Below are 22,222 nucleotides of genomic sequence, written 5' to 3' on the forward strand. Positions count from 1 at the left end.
TTTTCCGTGATCTGATCCTTGCTCCTCCACCTCTGTCGAGCCGGTACTAGGGACATCGTGACCATCGTGACCTCCCTGGGCGTCATTACCACACCACCTCCTCCGCCGGGGTTCGCCTGGCCCTTAAGTGTCTTCTCTTTCCCCCTCGACTCCCAACCCTCGCGCGGCTCGTAATATTCGCGCGCATGATCCATTGATCCATGCGCCCCGTGGTGCCGTGGTTGGTTGCATTCTGACGTGCAACTCTTTCCAATTGAGCCTCATCGCCTGGTTCCTGCGCCGTCCGCGGTTCCTGACAGCAGGTGAGCCTCTTTTGCATCTCCTCAACGTCCTCCCGTTTTGGGCGATAGTAAAATCAATGTATCGCCCGGCCGGCTCTTATGTTTGCTCTTGTTTCTTCCTTTTGGTTTGTCGTTCACCGTCCTTCACAAAACTTGCATCGCGGGGGCTATCGCAATTGGTCCATGTGGTGCTTTCCCTCGAGATCCTACAGATCAGGGCTGCTCGCCGCCTTCGGGATGTTTGCTCAGTCCTCAAACGCCTCCCATCCGCTTCCAGGCCGAGCGGATCTCCTGCCTTCCTCTGAATTCTTCTCTGAAAAATAAAAAAGCCCAATCCAAGGGTTCCACTCAAACCTGCTCCTATGCATCATGCTCCTGTCTACTGCATTTCTTCCTGTGCCATCACTATTTATGGTTTGCACTATGCTAATACAATGACAGAAAACTGAGAACCGACAAGTAATCGCTGTATCAACGTGAGAGATCGTTCTGACAGGCGGCGCATCCCTCTTTTAAAGTCTGTTCTGAACATTCCATCAGAGCAGCAGGGAAGGGCGGGAACGATAACCAAACAGTAAGGGGCGGCGCACCTAATGCGCCTAAAACCGCCGCCTCCATGACAGAATCATACGATCCCGATGAGTATCCTGGGTTGCAGGCCACCAAAGTAGACTACGGACTTAAAGAGTCGCCGCCACCATTCGATACTGGGGATCTGTCGCCTAAAGATGGCGGTCCGAAACACGATGAAGACGAGGCAACGTTTCCGGGCAGTACCCGTAAGCTGCCGGAATTCTCCAAGCCCGATCCAACTTCGGGCAACTCGGTGCTGATCAGACATTTAGCTCCTAATCGACCAGACATAGCCTTTTTCGAAAATGAGCACCACTTCCGTGCCATTTTGACGGATGATAGCCCTCAGGTGCTTCCAAAGATGAAGCCCAGGCCGGAAATTCCACACCCGGAACCTATGGAGGCTCAACCTGTGGACCAAAGTGATGCCGAGAGGGCTGCGAGAGAGGCGCTTTTCTTGATAAGTCCAAATGAGCCGAAGGACGAGAGCGCGCCCTCTGCGAGTTTGAAGGAAGCCCTTTCCCAGCCCCTACCATCATCCAAGGAGGCTTCGCTCAAGGAGGAACCCCAACAAACACCTCCCAATATACCTCATCTGTTGCCTCATCCATTTATCCCCCAGGAAAGGAAATTGTCGGACCCCGACTCGCGCCTGAGCAAGTTGCTTATCACGCCTACGGAACCCACGGCCCAGCTACCAGCGCTCCATTCGTCGGCTCTGGGAAACTCGCTGGATCATAGCTTGCCCTCTCTTCAGACTGCGTTGGCGGGAGTTACCGATGTACCACCACACAGCAGCGCTGCCCGTATCAACGGTACTTCTTCATATACTCTGCCTCCAGTCACGGCTTCCTCGCCCCCAATCTCAAGATCGGATACGGTGTGGGAGCACCAACGCTTAGGACAATTTCCCCCTCCTCAAGTTCCGCCCAGTCCCTACTCGCACTTGTCACCTGCAAGCTCGAAGGAAATGTCGGCTATGTCTTCGCCCGCGTCGCAGCAGTCGTACTGGCGACCGCCCCTCAAGGCGGACTTAAATTATCTTACTTCCCCGTACGAGGCTGCACCGTCGACTGTCAAGAGCCCGGCAACGAGCTATCCAACGCCGACAGACCAAACTCCGGCCGCGACCTGCGACCGCCCATACAGCACCCCTTCCAACGGGGTGGTTCCTACCTGCACTTACAAGTGCCGCCACCCGGGGTGTACTGCCGCTCCGTTCCAAACACAATATCTCCTGAAGTAAGCAATTATAGGTGAATCTGACTCGGGTGTGACGCTCATCAATGCACAGCTCCCATGCAAACGTCCATTCCCAGGACCGTCCTCACTTCTGCCCGATCGACGGCTGTCCACGGGGGCCAGGAGGGAAGGGATTCAAACGCAAGAATGAGATGATTCGACATGGCCTCGTTCATAACTCACCGGGCTACGTATGCCCCTTCTGCCCGGATCAGCAACACAAGTATCCTCGGCCGGACAATCTTCAACGGTAAGATATCCACGTCCCGATCTCATATTCAGCCCATCCAGCTTACACATCTTGTCATCCAGACATGTCAGGGTCCACCACGTCGACAAGAACCGCGACGACCCGGCACTCCGCCAGGTTTTGGCCCAACGGCCTGAGGGCAGCACGCGTGGTCGACGTCGTCGAACAAACGGCCCATAAGCGGCCTGTGGACTCTCACCACGATCATCTTCAACAAAATGATATGCTCCAAAAAGTGCAGGTTACTATCATACGATATTGCATTAGCGACAGCGTCCGTGTTGATTTGTCTTGGATGGAAGGTTGACTTTCTCAACAATACTTCGGACATTGTGAGGATAACGCAGTCGACCTTTTCCTTCCCTTATCGTCAGCATGGCATTCATGTATACTGACTTGACTGCACATGCATCATGAATCAACCTTCCCACATTTTTCTGCTCTTTCTCTCGCATTCTGCAACCTCCCACTTCTTCTCAGTGATACCAGATGTTGTTAGAGCCTTGGTCTTTTTCTTTTCTTTTTCTGTTCTTTGTTTCCTCTTCTTTTTTCCTCTTTTTTTTTTTTTCTTTACTGACGGCTCAGTCATTCGCTTCATTGTTCGAATATATTCCCCCCCTGTTCGTCTTGCTGAGTAATCTAGTGAAGTGTGCACGGGTTTGTACAAGACTTTGCTAGTGGGCGTTTCCAGTGCTCCTTTTACGTCTTTTTACTTTCTTTCTTATTATCTACCCAATTTGCCTCCTCTTGCTCTTCGTTTCATTTTCTTTTTTCCTCCTACTTCCTCAGATATACATATAGGAAGCCATGGCGTCTTCTTTCTTGGATGGGAAGGAGGCGTTTTCACAGGACCGGCTAACTGGCTGCATGCGGACCGGAATCGGGCGATGGATATAAAAAAAATGAAGAAAGAAGACCCAACAATTTTCAAGTATATGTGCGCGCGCGCTCTAGCCAGCTAGCCGTCTAGCTTAGCCTCGATATGGAGTTCAATATCAATAAGGCCCGAACAAAGACAAGGTGCAAAAGAAAAAGTCAACGTGGTCTGTCTCATAAGTATAGTGAGCAAAAAGTCCATTGAAGTATATATGTGTTTGTTCTATTGGCCTGACCCGCAGGCCAGTGTGTATACAGATTGTTGGTATATTGTATATGTCCCTGCCTCGCTCTCTCGATTAATCAAAAGAGAGAGGAACCCAAAACCCAGAACCCAGAATCCAGAACCCAGAACCCCAAATCCAATCACTCCGTCTTATCCATACATATTTATCCTCCTCAGATGTGAGGTTCAGTCCAAGACTCCATCTACTCCACTCCACCCACACGAGAAGATGCGAGAGAGAGGGGGAGAGAGAAACCCCCATCCCATCCATCTAAAGACCCTTCCTTCCCTTCCCCCGACACCAAACCAAACCAAACCAAACCAAACCAAACCAGGCCAAGAATAAACATTAGAGAAAAAAAAATAAAAGCAAAGAAAAACCAAAGGAAGGAAGAATCCAAAAAAAGGAGGACGAGGAGGAGAGATCAAACCAGACCCTCCTCCCTACTCCCTACCTCCTACCTCCTACCTCCTACACCCAACTCTAATCCCTCCTTCTATGAATCCTCCTCACATGATCTTTCATATTATCCACGCGACTAAACACCCGTCGACAACCGTCCCACTCGCACGGAATCTCAGGGTTATGTTTCGCCTCATGACGATCCCGATCCTTTTTGCTGGAGAAGCCGCCGCGACGGGCCTGCGGACAGCCCTCATAGCGACAGAAGAGGTGCTTGCGGTGCCGGTTGAAGTGTTTTCGGAGGTCGCAGCCGCGACGGAACACGGCGTGCGAGGAGCAGCCCTGGAAGGCGCAGCGCCAGGTGCCGTCGGGGTTTGGGAGGCCGTAGTTGGTTAGGTTGCGCGATTGCGATTGGGGTTGCGGATGCGATTGGGTGCGGATGGAGGAGGGGTCGGAGAGGGAGGGATGGGGGGGGAGGTCGTCGGGGTCTGGGTCGATGTCTAGGTCGAATTCGAGATCGAGGTCGAGGTCGAGGTCGAGGTCTAGGTCTGTGGTTGAGGAGGGGAGCGAGGCGGTTGTTATGGGGGTTAGTTGTTGTGGTTGTGGTTGTGGTTGTTGCTGTTGGTAGAAGGATGGGTGGGTTGATGGTGTGAGCTGGTGGTAGTCGGGTGTGGTGGTTGTTTTGGTGATTGCTGAGGTTGTGGTTGTGGTTGTGGCTGTGGTTGGTGCGGTTGTTCCGGTTGTTGAATTTATGCTGGGGGATGGTTCTGATGGTGTCGCTGTTGCGGTTGCTGCTGCTAACCATCCTTCCTGGGGGAGATGGTAGTATGAGCTGTTTGTGTTTGACAGGCCGTGGGGGAAGGGATCGGCGTTGGGGCTGAATGATGGCGGCGGTGGTGGTGGTGGGATGTTTTGGCCGGGATATGAGAGGGTGTAATGATGGTCTTGGTTTGGGAAATAGAGGGCTCTTATGTCGGCTTCGCTGTGGTGTATGGGGTGGGATTGGTGGTCAAAGGCGTAGGAGACAGTCCCAGGAACGGCATGGATATCTGACAGGGGGGCCTGTTGAAAGACCACTGCCGGGAACAGGTGCGGCTGCAACCGTGACGGCATTGTAGTATGAGTTGAGGCGCCGCCGGGCATTAGCAGCATTGCGCAGTCGGTCGTGGTTCTTGCGGTCATCATGGCAGCTTCAACGCCGGCGGTTGTCGTGGTGAAAACTCGATCGCACTGGTTGGGAACGTCGTCAGAGCTAGAGGGAGCGAGGGGGAAGAAGAGGGGGAGGGGAGTTGTCCGCAGGATACGGGTCGCTCTTACAGATGTATTTCTGTCCATGAGAGTACTGCCCTTGGGGAATACAGGTTGTCCACGAACCGAGGTCATTCGGGTTGTCTCAGCGGTATAAAGCTTATTTCTCTTCGAGGATTATCCGTCATATCCTGTCTTCGATTTGGATGCATTATGGATATTTAAATCATTGGACGCAGTGCTTCTCCGTCATTCTTATCTTGAGCAGTGTCTCGAATGTCAGATGTGGCTATGCATATCTGGAGCGCTGACGGTGGGTAGCTGAGCGGAAACCCTTTTCGGATGATCGATTATCTGATTTGAGGCTTGATGTCACTGTATCATTGAATTCGGCCACCGGCTTCCCAGGCTTCTTCTGGAACCCAGCCCGAGGTCTTCTGTTTACTAAGGCCAGGCCGACCTCACACGCCCAGGGATATGCTGGTCAGGGCGTGGTGTAGTCGGTTTCTCCCCTAGCTCGGAAAATCACTGGACCGCCGTGCGTTCAGCTGAGAGAAATGGCCAGCCCTATTGGGATGACATATTTGTTGGCGGATGATCTGATCCAGAAGTCAAACAACCAAAGCGGCGACCGAACACAGCAAGCGCCGTACTCGGCTTTTAGGCCTGGGGGTTTTCCGTTCTTTGCTTTTCCTATTTGCTGCGCTAAAATAGGATCCTCCCGGCTTATGTAGACGAGAAATCTAAACATCGTAGCTCGAAATCGAATGTCTGATAGGGCTGAGGGGTGGGAGGGGCGCCGCCGAAATGCCACAAGGCACCAAGGTAATAAGAGACCGCCCAGTATAGGTACATCCAGTAGTTACTCCGTACGGAGCCATGGGAATGTTCGGCCCCAGTGATAACGTTGAGCCGCCATTCCACTCACCAGAGGCCGTCCAGTGATAAGGTGCGTCAACTTAGGGCAGTCCTCGGACCAGGGAGCATACGGACGAGCTGGGGCGATGATTGGGTGCAGCGTGTAATATTCCGTGCACAGCATCCCAGGATGCACATATGCGGGCTTTGCCAAACGAGCATGGGGTATCCTGGACCCAAAGTCAAAACCAGTGTCTGAGGCTCAGCGTCGAGCGGCCCCCAAACCGAGGTTCCAGACAATCGGACGCCGCGAGAAAAATAGCAAAGGAGATGATTGAGCGAGAAAAAGAAACGCCGAACGAGTCATACTGCTGCGCAGTTGCGGTCGCCGTTGAAAGTTGGACGACGTCGAGCGTCCGCGTCGGTTGATTGACTGGCATGCTCGGTCAGGCCCCCCACGCCAGTCAGGCCAGCGCCCAAACGGGCAACCTGTTCGACGCTATCGACGATGGCTGAGATGCCGATCCCTTGGGCTTACCGCCAGATGGGCTATGAGCCTCCGGCTTCTCATCCCTGCAGCCGCATGGAAGTTTGTGCCATGTTGCCAATTTTCCTAGACAGAACGATCCCCGGACTGGAGGAGTAGCAGCAGCAGCAGGAAGTGCCGGAACAGAGGATCGCCGTCAGCAAGAGCCGGCTGCCAAAGAGCGGTCTACTGCTCGGGCAGGCCTTAATTGTGCTGCAGATCTGGCCTTGGCCGGGTTAGATCGTGTGTCAGTGTCATGTTACATCGGCGGGATGGTCACTCGTTCAAGACAATGTTCCAAAAATATATCATTCTTCAACCACGGCAACGGCAACGGCAACGGCAACAATAGCAACAATAGCAACAACAACAACAACCTGGAAATCTTATTTCAGCTCAGCTCGGGTGCTGGCCAGACGTTGTCTGCGAGAAGGCCATCATTCTGATGCCTTGCCCTCCAAAACAAGCGATCTTTCCGCCGAAGAATCTATGAAGTCATACATGTCACAAAACCCCCAGCCTCGGTCATCATGCGACCACACCAGGAGGCAAACAAAAGCAAAGTCAAGGCTCCAAGCTAATGCCTTTAGATCCAAAAGACACCCAAAATTATTAGATGGATGGAATAAATGTGGGAAAAAGCACACTGGCCCAGCCCAGCGCCCCAAAAAAGCATTTGAGTCTAGCCACCATGAGGCGAGAGCCTACACACCAACTTCTCGAGGCAGATCGTTGGCCTCGGGCAATAGAGGAGTCCGGTCGGTTGGATTCTGGTCTTTGCCTTCCTCGTCATCTGCGTCCTTGTAAAGAACGTAGTGTTGCACAACAAAGATTAGGTCGAAGAAAATAGTGACGTTCGACAGGAGGAATTTGATGGGGTTGCCGGCGATGCCACTCCAATCGTTCTGGAAGCCTGAATCCAGAAGCAACTGGGCGAGAGACAGGACACCACCAGTCAAATCGAACAGTATCTGACTGATGCTCCAGCCGTATGTGGATTTGCGCTTATAGTTGACCCACGCTTGAGGTACGTATTTCACGATGGTAATGACGAGTTTCACATAAGAGAGGGTATATATCTGCGAGTACCGAAACCGTCCGTCAGCGTTTCCATGCACCGCGGTCATGCTCATGTCCTTCGACCACTTACAACGTCAATCCAGGCCCAGGAGGACGGTTCGTAGCCCTTATCGGGGCTCTTGGCAAGGACGATGAAGACGACCACGATGACGGCGACAATCGAACCCCAGAAAAGACCAGCCACCGGCTTGCTGACCTTCTGGAAGCGCGAAACCTTGAAGCCCCAGATGAAGGGCCAGAACTGGGTATAAGTGATAAAGCTCAGGACGACGGCGTGCAGGGCAAAGGCAAAGTCGTTGAAGCGCACGGTCGGCTCTTCGGCCAGAGGATGGCGAGCCGCATACTGATGACGGATCACGGGGGAGTATAGGAAGGCCGAGGTGTAGATGGTATAGCAGACAAAGCCCAGGACGTTGATAGTAGGGAAGTCAATGGCCAGTCCCGTGGTGGAACGTCGGCGGTAGTTGTTGATGGGCTGGGGATAGAAAGATGCGGACCAGCAGAGTGTACTTGAGCAGAGAGTCAGTGACGGCCATCCTAGCTCCCAGTCCGTTGCCAGAGCATCGGAATGGTGGTTATGGTGCTCGGGAACCTACTATATCCAGCCCAGAAGGCTACGTTGCCGACCTGTCAGTACATTCTCCACAGATAAGGACGTATGGGGCCGGGAGGAAAGACGTACCGAGAGAGCGCCTGAACGAAGATCTGCAGCTGGGTAGCCATGACTGACGACTGCCACCTGGGATAAGGAGGGACGAGGAGGAACGAGGAGGGACGAGGAGGGACGAGGAGGCACCACCACAGCCGAGAGGGGCTACATGCCTTGGGGGGGGGGTGAAGGGGGAATGGAGAAGTAATAATGAATGGGTCACTTGAGATAGCCTGATAAGATAGCCAAAGCACGCGATCCCGCGCGAATACGGCAGGCGGTCAGGCGAGGCAGGCGGCTGAGTCAGCGGTGGTTGTCCGGGATATGCGCTGGCGCGCTAAACCGCAACAGGAAAACAGTTGTTGCGCGGGCGATCGAGTGCAGCTCGCCGCTCGTCGTATTCCAGCATCCAGCCTGCATCTCGATCATTCCCGGCGGTTAGCCGTTCCTCCTACCCTGTCTCACTACCCACTGTCTGTTCGTCTCCTTCCTGTGTGTTTCCTCCCCCCGCCCCTGTCGTGCCCAGTCGTGCCCAGTCGTGCCCTGTCTTGTCTTGACTTGTCTTGACTTATCTCTCTCCCTTCCAATCCCAGTCCAAATACTACTGCTTTTCTCCTCCTTCCCCGCCTTCCACATACCCTTCCTTGCTCACCGCCAGCCTCAATTGCAGAAGGGTAAACAAGCAATCGTCTGATTATTTCGTCGCGCCTCCCAAGGCCTCCACATATACACCCCCAAGTGGTGTTCGGCTATCACCCCAGACGTGATTGCGATCGAGACTTGGCCGCCCTTCCCCATCAGCGCATGGTGCATTCTTCGGAGTGGGGGATCTCGATAGATCTCCGTCGGTAGTTCGCACATTCCAGTGTCGTGAGATCGTCGTCTGGGGAGGAATCCACTTCGATTGGACGCCATAAAACGACAGCAATCATGACGGCCGACTCGGGGCTCTCCGCTCCTGGGAGCAGTACATACTCCTCGAATACTCTGCACGTGGGCGATGGAACATGGGACTCCGAGCGCGACACCTTCCTCCTTCCCAATCTGATGGGGATCAACTTTGACACTATGCGATATAATGGTAAGTTCCCCAGTCCAGTTGAGAGGCCTGCGGGGCCCAGCCCGACTCACATACTTTGGTAGGAATGGGAAACCGATTCAAAGACATGCCCGAGTACCATACCCTGATCATCGTCCATGGTGTCATTGCCACGATCGTCTTCCTATTTCTAGTACCCATATCCGTCCTGATCGTTCGATACTACTCGCGATGGAATCCATACTGGGCCTTCAAGCTGCATGTGTGGTGCCAGGTCTTGACCCTGCTGCTGAGCACCGTGGTGTTCGTATTCGGCTGGTTTGCTGTTGGTCCGGAGAGAAGCCTGACAAACCCACACCACGGCATTGGTCTTGCAATATACGTCATGGTCATTTTTCAGGTTCTGTGGGGATGGCTGGTCCATAAGTTTGAGAGGAATAAAAGACGCTACCATGTCCCGTTGAAGCTTGTGGTATGTCATGTGAAGCATGACCGTTGCGATGCCCCTTCTTGACGGCTAACTCGACGGCAGATTCATCGATGGATTGGCCGCGCCCTCGCCATTCTAGGGCTTGTTCAAATCCCGCTGGGGCTCACCTTATACGGCTCACCCAAGGTGCTGTTCATCCTGTACGCGATCGCCGCTTTCATCCTCTTAGCAACGTTCTTCGTGCTCTCGTACTTGTACGACACAGAAGGGTACCACATGGAGGGGGGCGACCACGAAAGCCGACTCAGCTATGTCTCGGGTCCCTCAGCTGGTCCTGATGACCGCCGTCACAGCAGCTTCGGCCGAATGGCTGCAGCCGGAGCTACAGGGGCTGGTCTGGCTTCGTTTTTCAGACGCCGTCCCAGGGTGGTCAAAGAGCACGAATACGATGAGTCCGAGACAGCCTTATCCGACGAGAAATATTCCGACGAAGGGCGGCGTCGTAACGGCTGGGGCAATACACTCCTCAAGCTAGGTGCCCTTGGTGGCGGAGCCTGGCTTGCTAAAAAGTTCCTTGATAGGAGACGAGATCGAGACGATGATACGGACTCTGGCCGGTATAGTCGAGCTCATACCCGCAGTGACAGTATGACCGAGGAAAGCCTGAGTAGGCTGGAAGACGGGCGACGACCGGAGCCAACCCAACGAACCCCTCTCACTCGACCGTCGAGTAGACCTCCTAGCAGACCTCCCAGCCGGCCCCCAAGCAGACCCCCAAGCAGACCGCCCAGCCGGCCACCGAGCAGATCACCGAGCAGGCCTCCGATCAGGCCACCAAGCCGGACACAAAGCCCAGGTTCGTCGTACTATTACAACAGCACCTATCTCTCCGAACGCCCCGAGCGAAAACCGTCCCACGGCATTCGAGACGCCCTGCTAGGCGCAGGCGCATTCGCGGCAATCAAGGGCTTCTTCTCTCGTCGCAAGGGGGATGCCGAACAACGTCGTGTGGAGGAAATGCGTCGTCGAGAGATGGAGGACGAACGGCTGGCCCGAGCCAACAGCAAGCGAAGGTATCCTGGAGAAGGCTATTACCCACGACACGGGCGGGAGACCTCATTCACTGCGACCGATCTCTCAACCGAGATGACACGCCCACCACGCCGTCCACACGGGGACTCTGTGCTCTCAGAAGCCCCTGCCGCATCTGGAGCAGTCGGTGGTGCGCCACGCTCAGATATACCACCCCCGCCAGGTCCGCCAATCGAGTCAGAGCTAGTATCAGAAGCGCCACGACCAGTGCCACCCCGACATGACCCTTCCGAGTTTGCCTCCGGGGTAGCGGCCGGGACAGCCCTAGGCGCTTCGTCCGCCCACCGTCGCAGCCGCAGCCGCAGCCGACACCGCAGTAGCAGCCGACACCGCGAACCCCTCGAATCTCCCCCCGTCTCCGTGAAACTGAAAATGCACAACGATGGCCGCCATGTCACCCTCCGGAGACTGACGGAAGAAGAAGCCGCCGCCAGCCGCGAAGCCAGACGACGAGAACGAAGAAACTCCCGTCGTCGGGCCGGAAGCGCGAGCTCACTCTCCGGCAACGAAGGCGGCTCATATGACAGATGGCGCCGTGTAGAGGAACTCGAACGCCAGCAACAGGAACACATGCAACGAGAACAAGCCGCTGCCGCTGCCGCTGCAACATCCGCTGCTCCATCGTCGAGTATGCCCCCCGCAACATACTATGCGCCGCCACCTCCCCAAAGTGGGAGCCAACTGCCGCATCCACCTCCTCCCCCTGTGCCCTCCAGTCATCCATATGGGTCAGGGAGCATCGCGTCCCCCGGCACGTTCACCGGAACAGAAGCCAGTGGCGACTACGCCAACAACCGTCGACGCAGGCGAGCGGAAAGAGCTCGCGCACGGCAAGACAGACAGCAGAGTGTGGAGTTTACTTGATGAGAGTGATATACATGCCATGTCATATCATATCTTCTCTTCTCTTCTCTCGAACAAGTTTACAGCACCCATTCTCTTCGCATCTGTACAGCACTTATGATGATGATCTCCCATGCATGCGATATAATCTTTCTCTCCTGTTGCTTTTCGTTCCTCTTCTTCTTCTTCTCCGATCTTGAGCCTTTCCATCCGATCCACCCCACCCACCCCTTCATCATGTCAATCTTGAGATTTGAGATATGAGATATGCTATGTCACGATTTGTTATCTCAACGGTTGCTTGCTTGCTTGCTTGCTTGCTTGTTTCTTCTTGCATCTATTTTTTTTCCCTGTTTCTTTTTTGTATTTTGTTGGAAAACATGGGCATGGAATGAATGGGCTTTTGTGCCTCTCTGCCCTGTGCTTTGTGATGTCTGATAATGACGGTATGACCGAGACCGCGCGACGATATGCAGCATATCTTCAATGAGCGAGGAAATGGAAATGGATGTGATATGATACGGTCTGATTTATGTGGCCCTTGGCCCAGAACAAGGAATGGATGGACATGATGGGTTGGGTGACAATTCTTTCTGAGCAACTGGCGTTTCTTTCTTGCAATGGCCCTTGTTACCAGGTCTTATTTTGTGAGACTTTTTGCTTATGCTATGTTATGTTTTCTTTTTTGATTTTTCGATTCTGATATTTCTGCGTGTAATATTTGCCGTTCTCAGTTTGGGCATTCTTTTGCCTCTCTCCGGATGCACATAGAAATGATTCTGTATCTAAGCATACATCATATCATGATCGTCAATAGCATAACATGATGTCCCAGTGGAATCCCCCTGTCAATCTTTCTTTCTCGGCCCTAGAATGACATTCCCTCAAGCCATGGATCAAATAATAGCTCCCCTGCGGGCTAGACAACTAAGCGCATTAAACAGTATCAGCTTTTCCTGCCTGAATGGCAATGCTAATCCCGGTTTTCTCTAATATGTATAGTAGGGGCACTATAACGAGTCTTGAGAGAAACTGCACTAGCTTTGCCACAGTAGCCGCAGCTTCTGAAGACATGAGGCTTCGTAGGGCCATACTAAGGCGCGCGAGAATCTGCAAAAGTATCATCGGAGCAATGAGATCGACCTGCAAGAGACGTGCAGTGTCACAGTTGGGGCCAGCAGGGTTCCATCTTTGGGCTTCTTTGCTTGCCACAGCCGCTGAGTCGATCGACCTATTGACTTCCAGGTGGAAAGAATATTTAAATTTCGAAAGCGGCTGCTGCATTGATCGCTTTCTAACCAATGACAAAGTGATCAAGCCACGCTCCTGTGACACCGACCGGGAACCCCATTTCTGAAAGCAGTCGCTCAAAGCTTTTCCCTTCGAATTCTCTTCCTGCGGGTGCGTAGAGAAGACATCATCGATTTCCTGGAAGTGTACATTGGCAGATCGCGGTCTACCGATCTTGAAGTCTTGGCGCAACGGCGATCTGTCGACCGGAGAAAAGGCCATCGGAAACGGTCTACTTGCGTCATCTTTTGGAAAGCAAGATCTCGGACTTTGTTCAGGTTGGGATCGTGGAAGGCAACGCCAGTGTCCCAGCCTCGGGTTAGTCCAAGGTTTTCTCTGCGTCTTTCTGATATCGTAATTCATGCCCTGCAGCAAGATCGATCGGTTGGTCATGTGAATGCGAGACCTAGTGCAGCCCGGGGGAGCGGAGAATGGAGAACCTGACCGTGGCCATATATGGTCCAATTTTCGCTCTGGTGATTCAAGAACTAGGGAAGGTGATACATTCTCACGTGATATGCAGCGAGTGCTATCAACATCTGAGAGGAATAGCGGTTTGGGCGGCTTGGGCGGTTTCCACGATGTTTGGCTGTTGGAGGAACCGGGACAATTCTGCTCGGTTACAGATCTTTCATGCAAGAGGTCGGGCGCTCGGTTCTCCAGCTTCGGAGACGCAACATCTCGGCTATTCTTGCCGCAGGTAGTGGCAGAATCATTGTGTCTGTTTTTGAAAACCGGCGTATTGGGGGTGTTCTCAGGCGCCGCATGGATCTCGATCCCTTCCTTGCCAGGCACGGTGCCTCTTGTCGCTTTTGAGGCCGGGGGCTGAGTCTTCATGGCAACGTCTTTGTCTACTTCCATGGGAAATATATGAAAGGCGTCAGGGTCCCGCGAATCGGTCCGTTTGAAGATGGCAGGGGCAGAGCGTTCCTCTTTCTTGCTGCATGGACTTCGAGTTGGTGATGGTTGAGAGGAGACTGGGACCCGACCGAGGAGATAACCCGAGGCATCGGGCCTTGGCTCCTGCATTATTGCAATGGGGCTGGTGAAGAATGGTGAGATATCTGCCATAGTGGACCAACCTTTGGTTGTATTTGCTCTTCGGTATCAGCGGATACGACGGAAACAGACAGTGCTGAGGTTGGACGTGATACAAAGAAGCTATAGAAGGGGAAGAGCAGGGAAATAAACCAAGGCGGGGGAAGAGGGAGGATGGCGCCCCAACGAGCTATTTGGGAAGGAGCGACCCCGAGGCTGCAACGGGACAAGTATTAGCAATCAGCCGATCGGTTCGGTAGAATCTGAATTCGGCTATAGATGGGTGTCTGTAAATAAATCATGAAAAAGGTTTCAGGAGAATTGCTTTAATTCTACAGGTTCAACAGGTTTCAAAATTGTTGAAGTCGCGAGTGCATATGTACATCAGGTATCTATTTGAGGACGGCCTGCAGGCTCTCCAGGACCTAATGATAGGGTTAGTCAAAAGCTTCAGATCCGTTCGTTGGTGTTGACCTACCTCCAGCTCAATCTTAGCCTCAGCAACATCCTGCTCGCTGCCGCTTCCGCCGGCGATCTTCTGAACCTCGGCAATCTGGGAGCGGACGGCCTGTGGTCGGGAAAAAAAATGATTAGCAAGAGACGGCAACAAAAGGCACGATCCGGTTCAACATACATCAGCGCTGAAGTCCTCAAGAGGGTAACCCTCGATGGCGTTGATGCTCAGCTGGGAGTCGGGCTGGACAACGGCGAATCCACCAGACACTAAATCGCAAAAGAGTCGTGTCAGTATCGTCCCCAACGGCATTTATATCGGCCGGCTCAACAATTCTCGATTTGCGGCGCGGCCATCAAGACGAGTGGTCGGACGTACGGAAGAACTTCTTGCTGGCACCACCCTCCTCAAGGATCTCAACGAGACCGGGCTTGAGCTGCTCGATGGAGGGAACGTGGTTGGCGAGAACACCCATCTCTCCGGACTCGGCGGGAATGTTGACCTGGACACTGGATAGAAAAGACTCGTAAGTACGGGGCGGTCTAGGGTGGGAGACGGTCGTCCAATTGTTCGAGTTGACGGGGACGAGAGGCTACATACACGCCGGCCGACTTGAAGATGGTCTATTGGAAGAGTAAACTATCAGTATCGGATATAGGTGAGGGGGCACAGGGGTGCTCAACGGGTCGGGAATCGTACCTGGTGAGGAAGGGTCAGGGAAAGCTTGATCTTGTCCGACACAGCCTCGGCGTAACCTCTGCGCTGGAGAGGAACGCGGAAGGCGGAGGGGCGAGCCCGGAGGGCAGAGCGAGCAAAGCGGAGAGAGCTCATCTTGCAATTGACGAAGCGAGGTGGTGGTGATAGTATCCCTCTTGAACCTGGGTTGGGAGTTGCAAAGGTCGAAGTCGGATGCCGGTTGTTCCCTAGCGGCTCGGCCGGTCACGTGGCGGGCCGCGAGAACAACACGCCCGTACTACGGAGTACTACTGTACCTCTTACATCAACTATGAGCAGACACTGCTACATACCACAGAACACTACTCCGTATTAATCTTCTGTTTATTCTGAGAACTGTCAGACATAATTACCCTCTATCTGTTACAGCATGCTGCTATTCTCTGCATGTCTTCCGTCACATTGAGCAAGACATGGATTGTCGTATGTTGGTTCATATGCCGACATGCTACAGAGAAAATACTGTCGAGTTTACCCTCATCCAGTGCCAGTAAAGAAAGCCTCACAACGACAAGGTATCTTAGTACTAGGATCGTAACAAGGCGACATATAACTGGGTCGAGCTCAAGCATCGTTGGGGACCCATATTCAACATCACGTGATACTGGAATGTCAACAGACTTGTCGTCATACTCACCCTACCCCATACTATCGTCCCACATAATTATTGTCAATCTGTATTTCATGCAAGTTGGTGCTCTCATTTGGCCTTTTAATAGTCGTCCAAAAAGCTCCGTTTATAACCAAAACTCGACACCTAAGTAGTGCGCCAATGACACAACGTAGAGAACCGACAAATTGTTAGTCATCAATCACGGGATCCTTTAGTTATGCCTCAGGTATCAGCTTTACTGGCGAAGAAGGACCATGAATTGAGTACCTTCATTAAGCCATAGATCTACTAAACAAAGGGAAAAAAAGAAAGAATCAGCAGAACCTGAGATTTTAGTAGGGCATCTAGATAACTCTCCCAAGACTGAAATAAAATGGACAAATGCCTACCGAAAGCCCGCGCAGTACACTGCTAACTACTACATACACTGGATGACTCCGGCGCCCAACACGCTAGCCGTGCTCGGTAAGCGAAATCCCACAGAAAACCAGCCCTAGCCGAACCGGCCTTGGGGACTCTGGCCTTCCGCTCCGTTCAGGATACCCTCACCCGCCAACTTCTCGTCAACCAGCTGTTAGTTGCGACAAATCCGACAAGATGGCGAGTATGTACACCCCCCATTTGAATGCGCTGCGGTCCCGCAGACCTCCAGATTCTGAGTCTGCGATTCTCACTCGATTCTCGTCGCTGTCGGAGGAAAACCAACCATGCAGTCGCTGACATGACTTTTTCTTCTCTCCAGAGTCCAAGAACGCGTCTCAGCACCACAACAGCCAGAAGGCTCACCGTAACGGGTGCGTATCACCGATACCTTTGCTCTCTTCCCGATTCGACGAGATGTTTCGAGGCTCAATGTGGACGAATACTGCGATGTTGGGTATGGGGTGATTGATATCTTCGATGGGACGGATCCTCTCACTCTCTCTCTCTCACTCACTCATGACGGAAATCGACCATATCCCAACACACCGCATATTCACAACCCCCACCATGACTCGAAAACAGACAGGGAATCGTGTCAGAAAGGAGGGAACATTGGAGCTGACCATGGTCGTCTTTGCAAATCAACAGTATCAAGAAGCCCAAGACCCACCGTTACCCCTCCCTCAAGGGTGTCGACCCCAAGTTCCGCCGCAACCACAGACACGCTCTTCACGGTACCGCGAAGGCTCTGGTACGTTCTCCCATCTATATTCGAAACTTGGTCTTCAGCCAACGGATGGTCCGCTAACAACCGAACAGAAGGAGCGCAAGGAGGGCAAGCGCGAGATTGCCTAAATCAATTCAACTAATATAGAAACGTTTTAAAAAGAAATGAAAGCGATTTGAGTTGGTTGATCGTCCGGTCCGGCCTTTTCTTTTCTCCTTTTTCGTTCCCTTCCCCCACCTACCGTGAGGCGACCAACACAATCACACAACGTCATGGGAATTCGTCGGATATCTGCTGGGCCTGGGTCTTGCGCACCGCCCGCATGCAAACGGTTGTCACGTACATAAAGAGCAAATGGATTCCGATTCGGTTGCAAAAAAAAAAAAAAACGTGCATAGCTTGAAACTGAGGTTGAAGCTTTTGACCTGGTTTGGTTTGGTGGTTTTTTTTTCGCTTTTTCCCATGACTGAGTTTGGTTGGTTGGTGGTGGTGGTTTCCAGACCATCGTAGTTCATTTTATGAACAGGCATATGTGTGTACAGCGTCGCGCCTTTTTTCCATGCGCTATTGCTGAAGGATTTTTCAACGTGCCGAGAAAAGATCCCCTGCCCTCCAATTACCAAACACCCTCTCCCTTTACTCTTCCATGGTAAGAGGGTGCATGGACGGAGGGCTACATTCTTTTGTAGCCCATAGCCCATTGTAGGTTGATAGCCAAGCCAGATCAGTCAATGAATTTTACTTTTTTCCATCTTATATACAACTACAACCCAGGATACATCATAGAACCAGTCACTCCACCTTCCAAACCACAAGCCTCTTATCAAACCCCCCACTAACCAACCACTCCTCTCTCTCGACCTCCCCTCCTTTCGCAGTCGTCTCAACCCACCCCGCCCAAATGGCCCGAATCTTACACCCAACCTGATGCCCATCCTTCAGCAGCGTCACGACCTTCCCCGTCTTGGTCTCCACCCCGCGTATAACCCCATCATCCCCATTAACCCAGACCCCGGAGCCATCGGGCCGCCACACGACCTGCGGCGTCGAGTACGCCGTCTGCGGAGCGAACGTATTCGCCTGGATCAAGATGGCCGCGTCCTCGCGGTTCTGAAGCGACAGGGCCGCGAACGCCTGCGCGGCTTGTGTCTGCGGCTCTGCATCCTCATTCGCATTCGCATCCGCACCCGCATCTCGACTCTCGGCCAAAGCTGCCGGAAACAGCAGACGCACGATCATGACTTTCATGTGCGGGAGCGTCGAGGTCGCGATGGCAAGGAGGCCGGGGTCGAGCGGGCTGAGGGCGAGACACGAGGGGGAGAAGGCGACCCAGGCGTTTGAGTGAGGGGCGAGATTCTGCTTACCGAGGCAGACGCATTCGTAAGGTGAATCCCGGAGCTGCGCGGGTGCGACGACCCGGTAGTAATACAGATAGGTGGAGTCACGGCGGGAGACGAGGAGGATCAGCTCGTTGGTGTCGATGTGGCGGACGAAGAGGATGGATTCCGGGTTCGAGGGCAGAGGGATAGATGCGACCGGTTCGCCGATTGTCATCGGTGCTGCTTCATCGTTTGTGAGACTGGTGCGGTAGAGGAAGATCTTCGAATCCCAGCCTGCCGTTGCGATCCAGACGGTCCCGGATCCATCAGTGTTACTGTCCTCGTGGGTGACGACTTTGACGGCATATTTGGCGTGGTCTTTTCTCCGGTCCAGGATCTCTGCGCCTCGCTGCAGGAGCAGCTGGCCGGACATGTTAGTTAACAGCGCGCATTTTCCACCCTGGATGGGGGCGTAGGATAGAATCGGGGCCTCCGAAGTCCCAGAGAAGGACTGGGCGGGATCGTAGCCGGCGGACGTCTGGAAGAGATTGAGGTGCTTGTCTGCGCCTGTCGCGACTAGATAGGCCGATGGGGCGTTGAGGTGTTCGTTGTTGTTGTTGTTGTTGTCGCTGGGGAGTTGCCATTGCTCCACGGAGCATGCCAGTATATTTGAGGCGGTTGGGGTTGCGACGATGTTTGGTTTGGTAGGGGCTTTGGTGGTGGTCAGTTCGTAGATCGCAACGCAGGAAACATGCGGAAAATCTTTACCTGGGACACTCCAGATGCCTTTCTCCTTTTCGTCCTCGCCGTACCGTTCGAAATTCACACTCTGGTCGAACGCTTTTTTCTCCTCGAGGACGCCCTCGATCGTCCAGACGTTCCCCTCGTCCTTGTCGCGGAGTTGCCCCGCGTTGGCCGGGAGTCCCGCTTCGCGCAGGAAGGCGTCGAGAGTCTGCGTGTAATTATGTGTCCGTAGAAAACGAGCGACGAGAATGCTCGCCAGCGATGCTTCTTGGGATTCGGTGGGCATCCTGGATGTTGGAGTCGACTACTATTTATCGAGGGAGCGATAAGGGAGAGGGAGAGAGATATGTGGCGGCGGCTAGAACAGTTTGAGGCCCACACTCCAGTTGATCAAATTGGGGTCGTTTAAACGTGAGGAGGCGTATTTAAATGGTTTGCCCATTCAAGTGGATTTTTATGGAAGGCTTGAAGAAGGAGAAGGAGGAGGAGGAGGTAGGAGTATCTCATTAAGGATAGGCTGCAGTATGCAAGAGAAATATACAAGATTGAAAGATTGGTATCACAAGATGTGAATGGCGTTGTGAAACAGTCGGTTCTTTAGACCTCATGCGCCACCAGCCAAGCATATAAGAACAACCAAGAAGGGAAGCCACGGCAAAACTGTAAATGCCACCCGATTATGCCGCTCATCAGATCGTTTCCCATGGTTCGAAGCCCTCAGCTAAACATGTCCTCGGCCCTTCGTCGTGGGCCTCCCCGCCCTTCGATTTTGTCGGAGAACAGCTCCTTGCCAGCATTGGAGTTGTACTTGGATGGGAAGAGCTCTCTAACAGACGCCCCCCGTCCCTTGATTGAGATACCGTTGGCCGCACCACGAATCAACAAACCCTGGTCCTGCCCTGCTGTGCCACGGATGTTGAGTACACCTGTCTCGGACGTCTCGGGAAAGAGCTCGATATCTCGCTTCCGTCGTGGAGGAGGTTGGTCGTGGGATCCATCCACAAGAGGGACCGATATCCTCCGGGCGAAAAGGTCTGCCGTCTCATCCGCAGCGTCGATGGCGTCCGACCGCCGATGGTTGCTAACTTTACTGGGGAAAAGTTCCTTCGCCGTGCGGTTGGGGAATAGCTCCCGCGTGTTGGAATCGCTGGCAGCAGTCTTGGAGACCGGGAAAAGCTCCTTGCCTTCGTTGCGACGGTTAAGCTGGGGCGATCGGTCCCGGAAATTCCTGCGAGAGTCAAGTCGATCCTGCTCCGCGTACCTTCCTCCTTCTTCCATCAATGTGTCACGACCTGGCGACGCGCTACGGGCGCGGAGGCGCCCCGACGATCGTCCTTCCTCTGGAAAGAGTTCCCGTCGCCCTCGCCTTTCCCGCCTATCATAACTGCGATCGGACTCGGAACGATCGGGGCTGGCGGGCTTCGCATCGTCGTACATATTGGCGCTGAAGCTTTCGTCTGCATCGCGGTCTCTCCGTCGTCGTAGTTCCCGACCATCGAACCGTCTTCGTGTGTAGTCGCCATCGCCAGCATCGCCGCCTCCCGAACGCCGTCTGTCCGATAGCTCGCGTCGCAACCGCTCCCGGGGGTCGTGCTCGGGGTGCATGAGGTAGAACCGACTGGCTTCGTGGGCGCGAGGTTTTTTGCGATCCGTCTTCACGGCGGATCTCACCTGGAGAACCGAATCGGGGTGGGTAGACAAGGGCTTCGCCGATCTTAGCCGTAGGGCGGGCAGGGCAGATGTATCTTCCTCCTCGTTGACCTGCGTCAAGGCCGATAAAGCCTGGAGGCCGATTTCCGCGGATGAGTATAGGAGGTTCGCCGATGTGTCATCGATCCATTCGACGCGGCTCGGGGCCTCCAAGGAGAAGTGCTCGATCGCAAATTTTCGGATGTTATCCGTCGTCAAATCATCGACACCGCGTACATGGACCTTTTCGTACTGTGCATCCGCATCGAGGTGATCGAGGACTCCATCGGGGGCAGTCGTCATAAGAGTTTGTTCCTGAGAAGCCCGAGCTCGACGTTAGATAGCTGCAGGGACATTTGACATTGAACCAAGGCATTGGAACTCACCGTTTCAATGTGCTCATCATCTGGGAGGGGACCCAGGTCAATGTCCATATCAATATCCATGGAGGCGTCCATTGTGTTCGAGGTTTCGGGTTGCAGAGGTTGTTGCACGACTTGGATTGGACGCGGAGGAAGGAGGGAGACTCGGGCGGAAGAGGTGGATGGTTGCGCTGGTTAGGAAGAAAAGGGTAGGTCTCAGTGGGGTCACATCCAATGAAGACTCCAGGAGCCGTGACGTTGGGATGAAGAGGGACGGAGAGGTGGCCGAAGTGGTCGCAAACTGAAGCCGCAAGGAAGTTGCTCTCACACCGCCCGCGCCGCCACTTGGGCGGAGCTTCGCCGCAGCTCGACGATCTAGATAACAACCATCTGGATACAACTCTCTCTGCATGAAAAGAGCACACCCGGCACGGGGTTTCCCATCTGTCAAGTCTTACTATCTCTTCACTGGTTGCTCGCCGCAGTCCGCTCATCCATGCCTTTGACTCACTCCAGAGTGAGCTATGGATAACTACCAGCTGGATAAATCTCCGCTGAAGCTTGGTGGCTGGTGGTCAGGTTGACAGGTTTCATTGAAACAGAACGATGGAGTCGCCATGGGTCCGCTTTCCCACTTTCTGCTCATTCAGACTTTTGATCGAATAGCAAAGGCATGCAGGTTTGCTGTCCTCTCCAATTGGATCGATCAGATGGGGCGACGCCCGCCATGGCGATCTACGCGATATGATCAGTGTCAAATCTTCGTTCTACGAGCGCATCACTCCTCAACCTCATCCCGACCGTCTACTCCGGAGTGCCCGAGTCAGCGATTGTTCCAGTGAAACGTGCGATCATGTACCTCTCTTGAAATTGTCACACTTGCTGAGACCATGTTAGTGATGTCATTGATGTACTATGATGGTTGTCTGATTGCGTCGGAACATTGTGGTCTCGAAGCTGGTATCGATTCGATGTCGAACCCTTATGAAATCCACGAATTACAATTCTAGCAGTGTTGGTGGTTTCTTTGACCACCTATGGACTAGTCGATTCACTATTGCTGGGCTCAGTTCCTGTGCTCATCTAAAGACAACCGAGTTCACCTCCAGTTATCTCTGCCTTACAAACCGCTTGAGATCTTCCGGTTGACGAGAAGCTTAGCTTAGCCCGACTGGTAACCCAGAAGCCTTTATGTCTGATATTGTTGCTGTT

At 53.4% G+C, this 22,222-nt stretch overlaps 11 protein-coding genes across 11 annotated transcripts; 4 read left to right on the forward strand and 7 right to left on the reverse strand.

Moving 5' to 3' along the window:
• Nucleotides 1-897: 897 nt before the first annotated feature.
• BO70DRAFT_288035 (uncharacterized protein) lies at nucleotides 898-2,526 on the forward strand (the record flags this gene model as incomplete). The annotated part of the gene is made up of 3 exons (XM_025539268.1): nucleotides 898-2,096; nucleotides 2,149-2,346; nucleotides 2,409-2,526. The coding sequence occupies 3 exons, from the start codon at nucleotides 898-900 to the stop codon at nucleotides 2,524-2,526; spliced, it is 1,515 nt and encodes a 504-aa protein (XP_025401206.1).
• Nucleotides 2,410-3,389, reverse strand: BO70DRAFT_360708 (uncharacterized protein). The gene has a single exon (XM_025542853.1). It carries the CDS (start codon nucleotides 2,942-2,944, stop codon nucleotides 2,765-2,767), a length of 180 nt encoding a protein of 59 aa, XP_025401207.1. The 5' UTR covers nucleotides 2,945-3,389; the 3' UTR covers nucleotides 2,410-2,764.
• A 543-nt stretch (nucleotides 3,390-3,932) lies between these two features.
• Nucleotides 3,933-5,234, reverse strand: BO70DRAFT_378588 (putative C2H2 transcription factor; the record flags this gene model as incomplete). Its single annotated transcript, XM_025545272.1, has 1 exon — nucleotides 3,933-5,234. One exon carries the CDS (start codon nucleotides 5,232-5,234, stop codon nucleotides 3,933-3,935), a length of 1,302 nt encoding a protein of 433 aa, XP_025401208.1.
• Nucleotides 5,235-7,187: 1,953 nt separating this feature from the next.
• BO70DRAFT_333697 (putative L-cystine transporter) lies at nucleotides 7,188-8,396 on the reverse strand (the record flags this gene model as incomplete). The annotated part of the gene is made up of 4 exons (XM_025540986.1): nucleotides 8,246-8,396; nucleotides 8,160-8,177; nucleotides 7,634-8,072; nucleotides 7,188-7,562 (listed from the first exon to the last, which is right to left on the reverse strand). Exons 1-4 carry the CDS (start codon nucleotides 8,284-8,286, stop codon nucleotides 7,188-7,190), a joined length of 873 nt encoding a protein of 290 aa, XP_025401209.1. The 5' UTR covers nucleotides 8,287-8,396.
• Nucleotides 8,397-9,061: 665 nt separating this feature from the next.
• Nucleotides 9,062-11,772, forward strand: BO70DRAFT_215067 (uncharacterized protein). The gene is made up of 3 exons (XM_025538675.1): nucleotides 9,062-9,293; nucleotides 9,356-9,723; nucleotides 9,784-11,772. Exons 1-3 carry the CDS (start codon nucleotides 9,143-9,145, stop codon nucleotides 11,635-11,637), a joined length of 2,373 nt encoding a protein of 790 aa, XP_025401210.1. The 5' UTR covers nucleotides 9,062-9,142; the 3' UTR covers nucleotides 11,638-11,772.
• A 552-nt stretch (nucleotides 11,773-12,324) lies between these two features.
• BO70DRAFT_215069 (uncharacterized protein) lies at nucleotides 12,325-14,232 on the reverse strand. The gene has a single exon (XM_025538676.1). The coding sequence runs from the start codon at nucleotides 13,975-13,977 to the stop codon at nucleotides 12,553-12,555; it is 1,425 nt and encodes a 474-aa protein (XP_025401211.1). The 5' UTR covers nucleotides 13,978-14,232; the 3' UTR covers nucleotides 12,325-12,552.
• Nucleotides 14,233-14,336: 104 nt separating this feature from the next.
• Nucleotides 14,337-15,229, reverse strand: BO70DRAFT_312004 (F1F0 ATP synthase subunit delta; the record flags this gene model as incomplete). The annotated part of the gene is made up of 6 exons (XM_025540204.1): nucleotides 14,337-14,369; nucleotides 14,423-14,512; nucleotides 14,579-14,667; nucleotides 14,777-14,907; nucleotides 14,999-15,021; nucleotides 15,098-15,229. The coding sequence occupies 6 exons, from the start codon at nucleotides 15,227-15,229 to the stop codon at nucleotides 14,337-14,339; spliced, it is 498 nt and encodes a 165-aa protein (XP_025401212.1).
• Nucleotides 15,230-15,411: 182 nt separating this feature from the next.
• On the forward strand, nucleotides 15,412-16,073 carry BO70DRAFT_215101 (uncharacterized protein). The gene has a single exon (XM_025538677.1). The coding sequence runs from the start codon at nucleotides 15,521-15,523 to the stop codon at nucleotides 15,896-15,898; it is 378 nt and encodes a 125-aa protein (XP_025401213.1). The 5' UTR covers nucleotides 15,412-15,520; the 3' UTR covers nucleotides 15,899-16,073.
• A 270-nt stretch (nucleotides 16,074-16,343) lies between these two features.
• Nucleotides 16,344-17,024, forward strand: BO70DRAFT_394994 (60S ribosomal protein eL29; the record flags this gene model as incomplete). The annotated part of the gene is made up of 3 exons (XM_025546499.1): nucleotides 16,344-16,435; nucleotides 16,818-16,920; nucleotides 16,989-17,024. 3 exons carry the CDS (start codon nucleotides 16,344-16,346, stop codon nucleotides 17,022-17,024), a joined length of 231 nt encoding a protein of 76 aa, XP_025401214.1.
• Nucleotides 17,025-17,688: 664 nt separating this feature from the next.
• Nucleotides 17,689-19,245, reverse strand: BO70DRAFT_287916 (uncharacterized protein; the record flags this gene model as incomplete). Its single annotated transcript, XM_025539263.1, has 2 exons — nucleotides 17,689-18,926; nucleotides 18,984-19,245. The coding sequence occupies 2 exons, from the start codon at nucleotides 19,243-19,245 to the stop codon at nucleotides 17,689-17,691; spliced, it is 1,500 nt and encodes a 499-aa protein (XP_025401215.1).
• Nucleotides 19,246-19,676: 431 nt separating this feature from the next.
• Nucleotides 19,677-21,106, reverse strand: BO70DRAFT_287986 (NCBP3 domain-containing protein; the record flags this gene model as incomplete). Its single annotated transcript, XM_025539267.1, has 2 exons — nucleotides 19,677-20,963; nucleotides 21,035-21,106. The coding sequence occupies 2 exons, from the start codon at nucleotides 21,104-21,106 to the stop codon at nucleotides 19,677-19,679; spliced, it is 1,359 nt and encodes a 452-aa protein (XP_025401216.1).
• Nucleotides 21,107-22,222: the final 1,116 nt, after the last annotated feature.

This window comes from Aspergillus heteromorphus, assembly GCF_003184545.1.
Source record: "Aspergillus heteromorphus CBS 117.55 chromosome Unknown BO70scaffold_7, whole genome shotgun sequence".
Taxonomy (NCBI): domain Eukaryota; kingdom Fungi; phylum Ascomycota; class Eurotiomycetes; order Eurotiales; family Aspergillaceae; genus Aspergillus; species Aspergillus heteromorphus.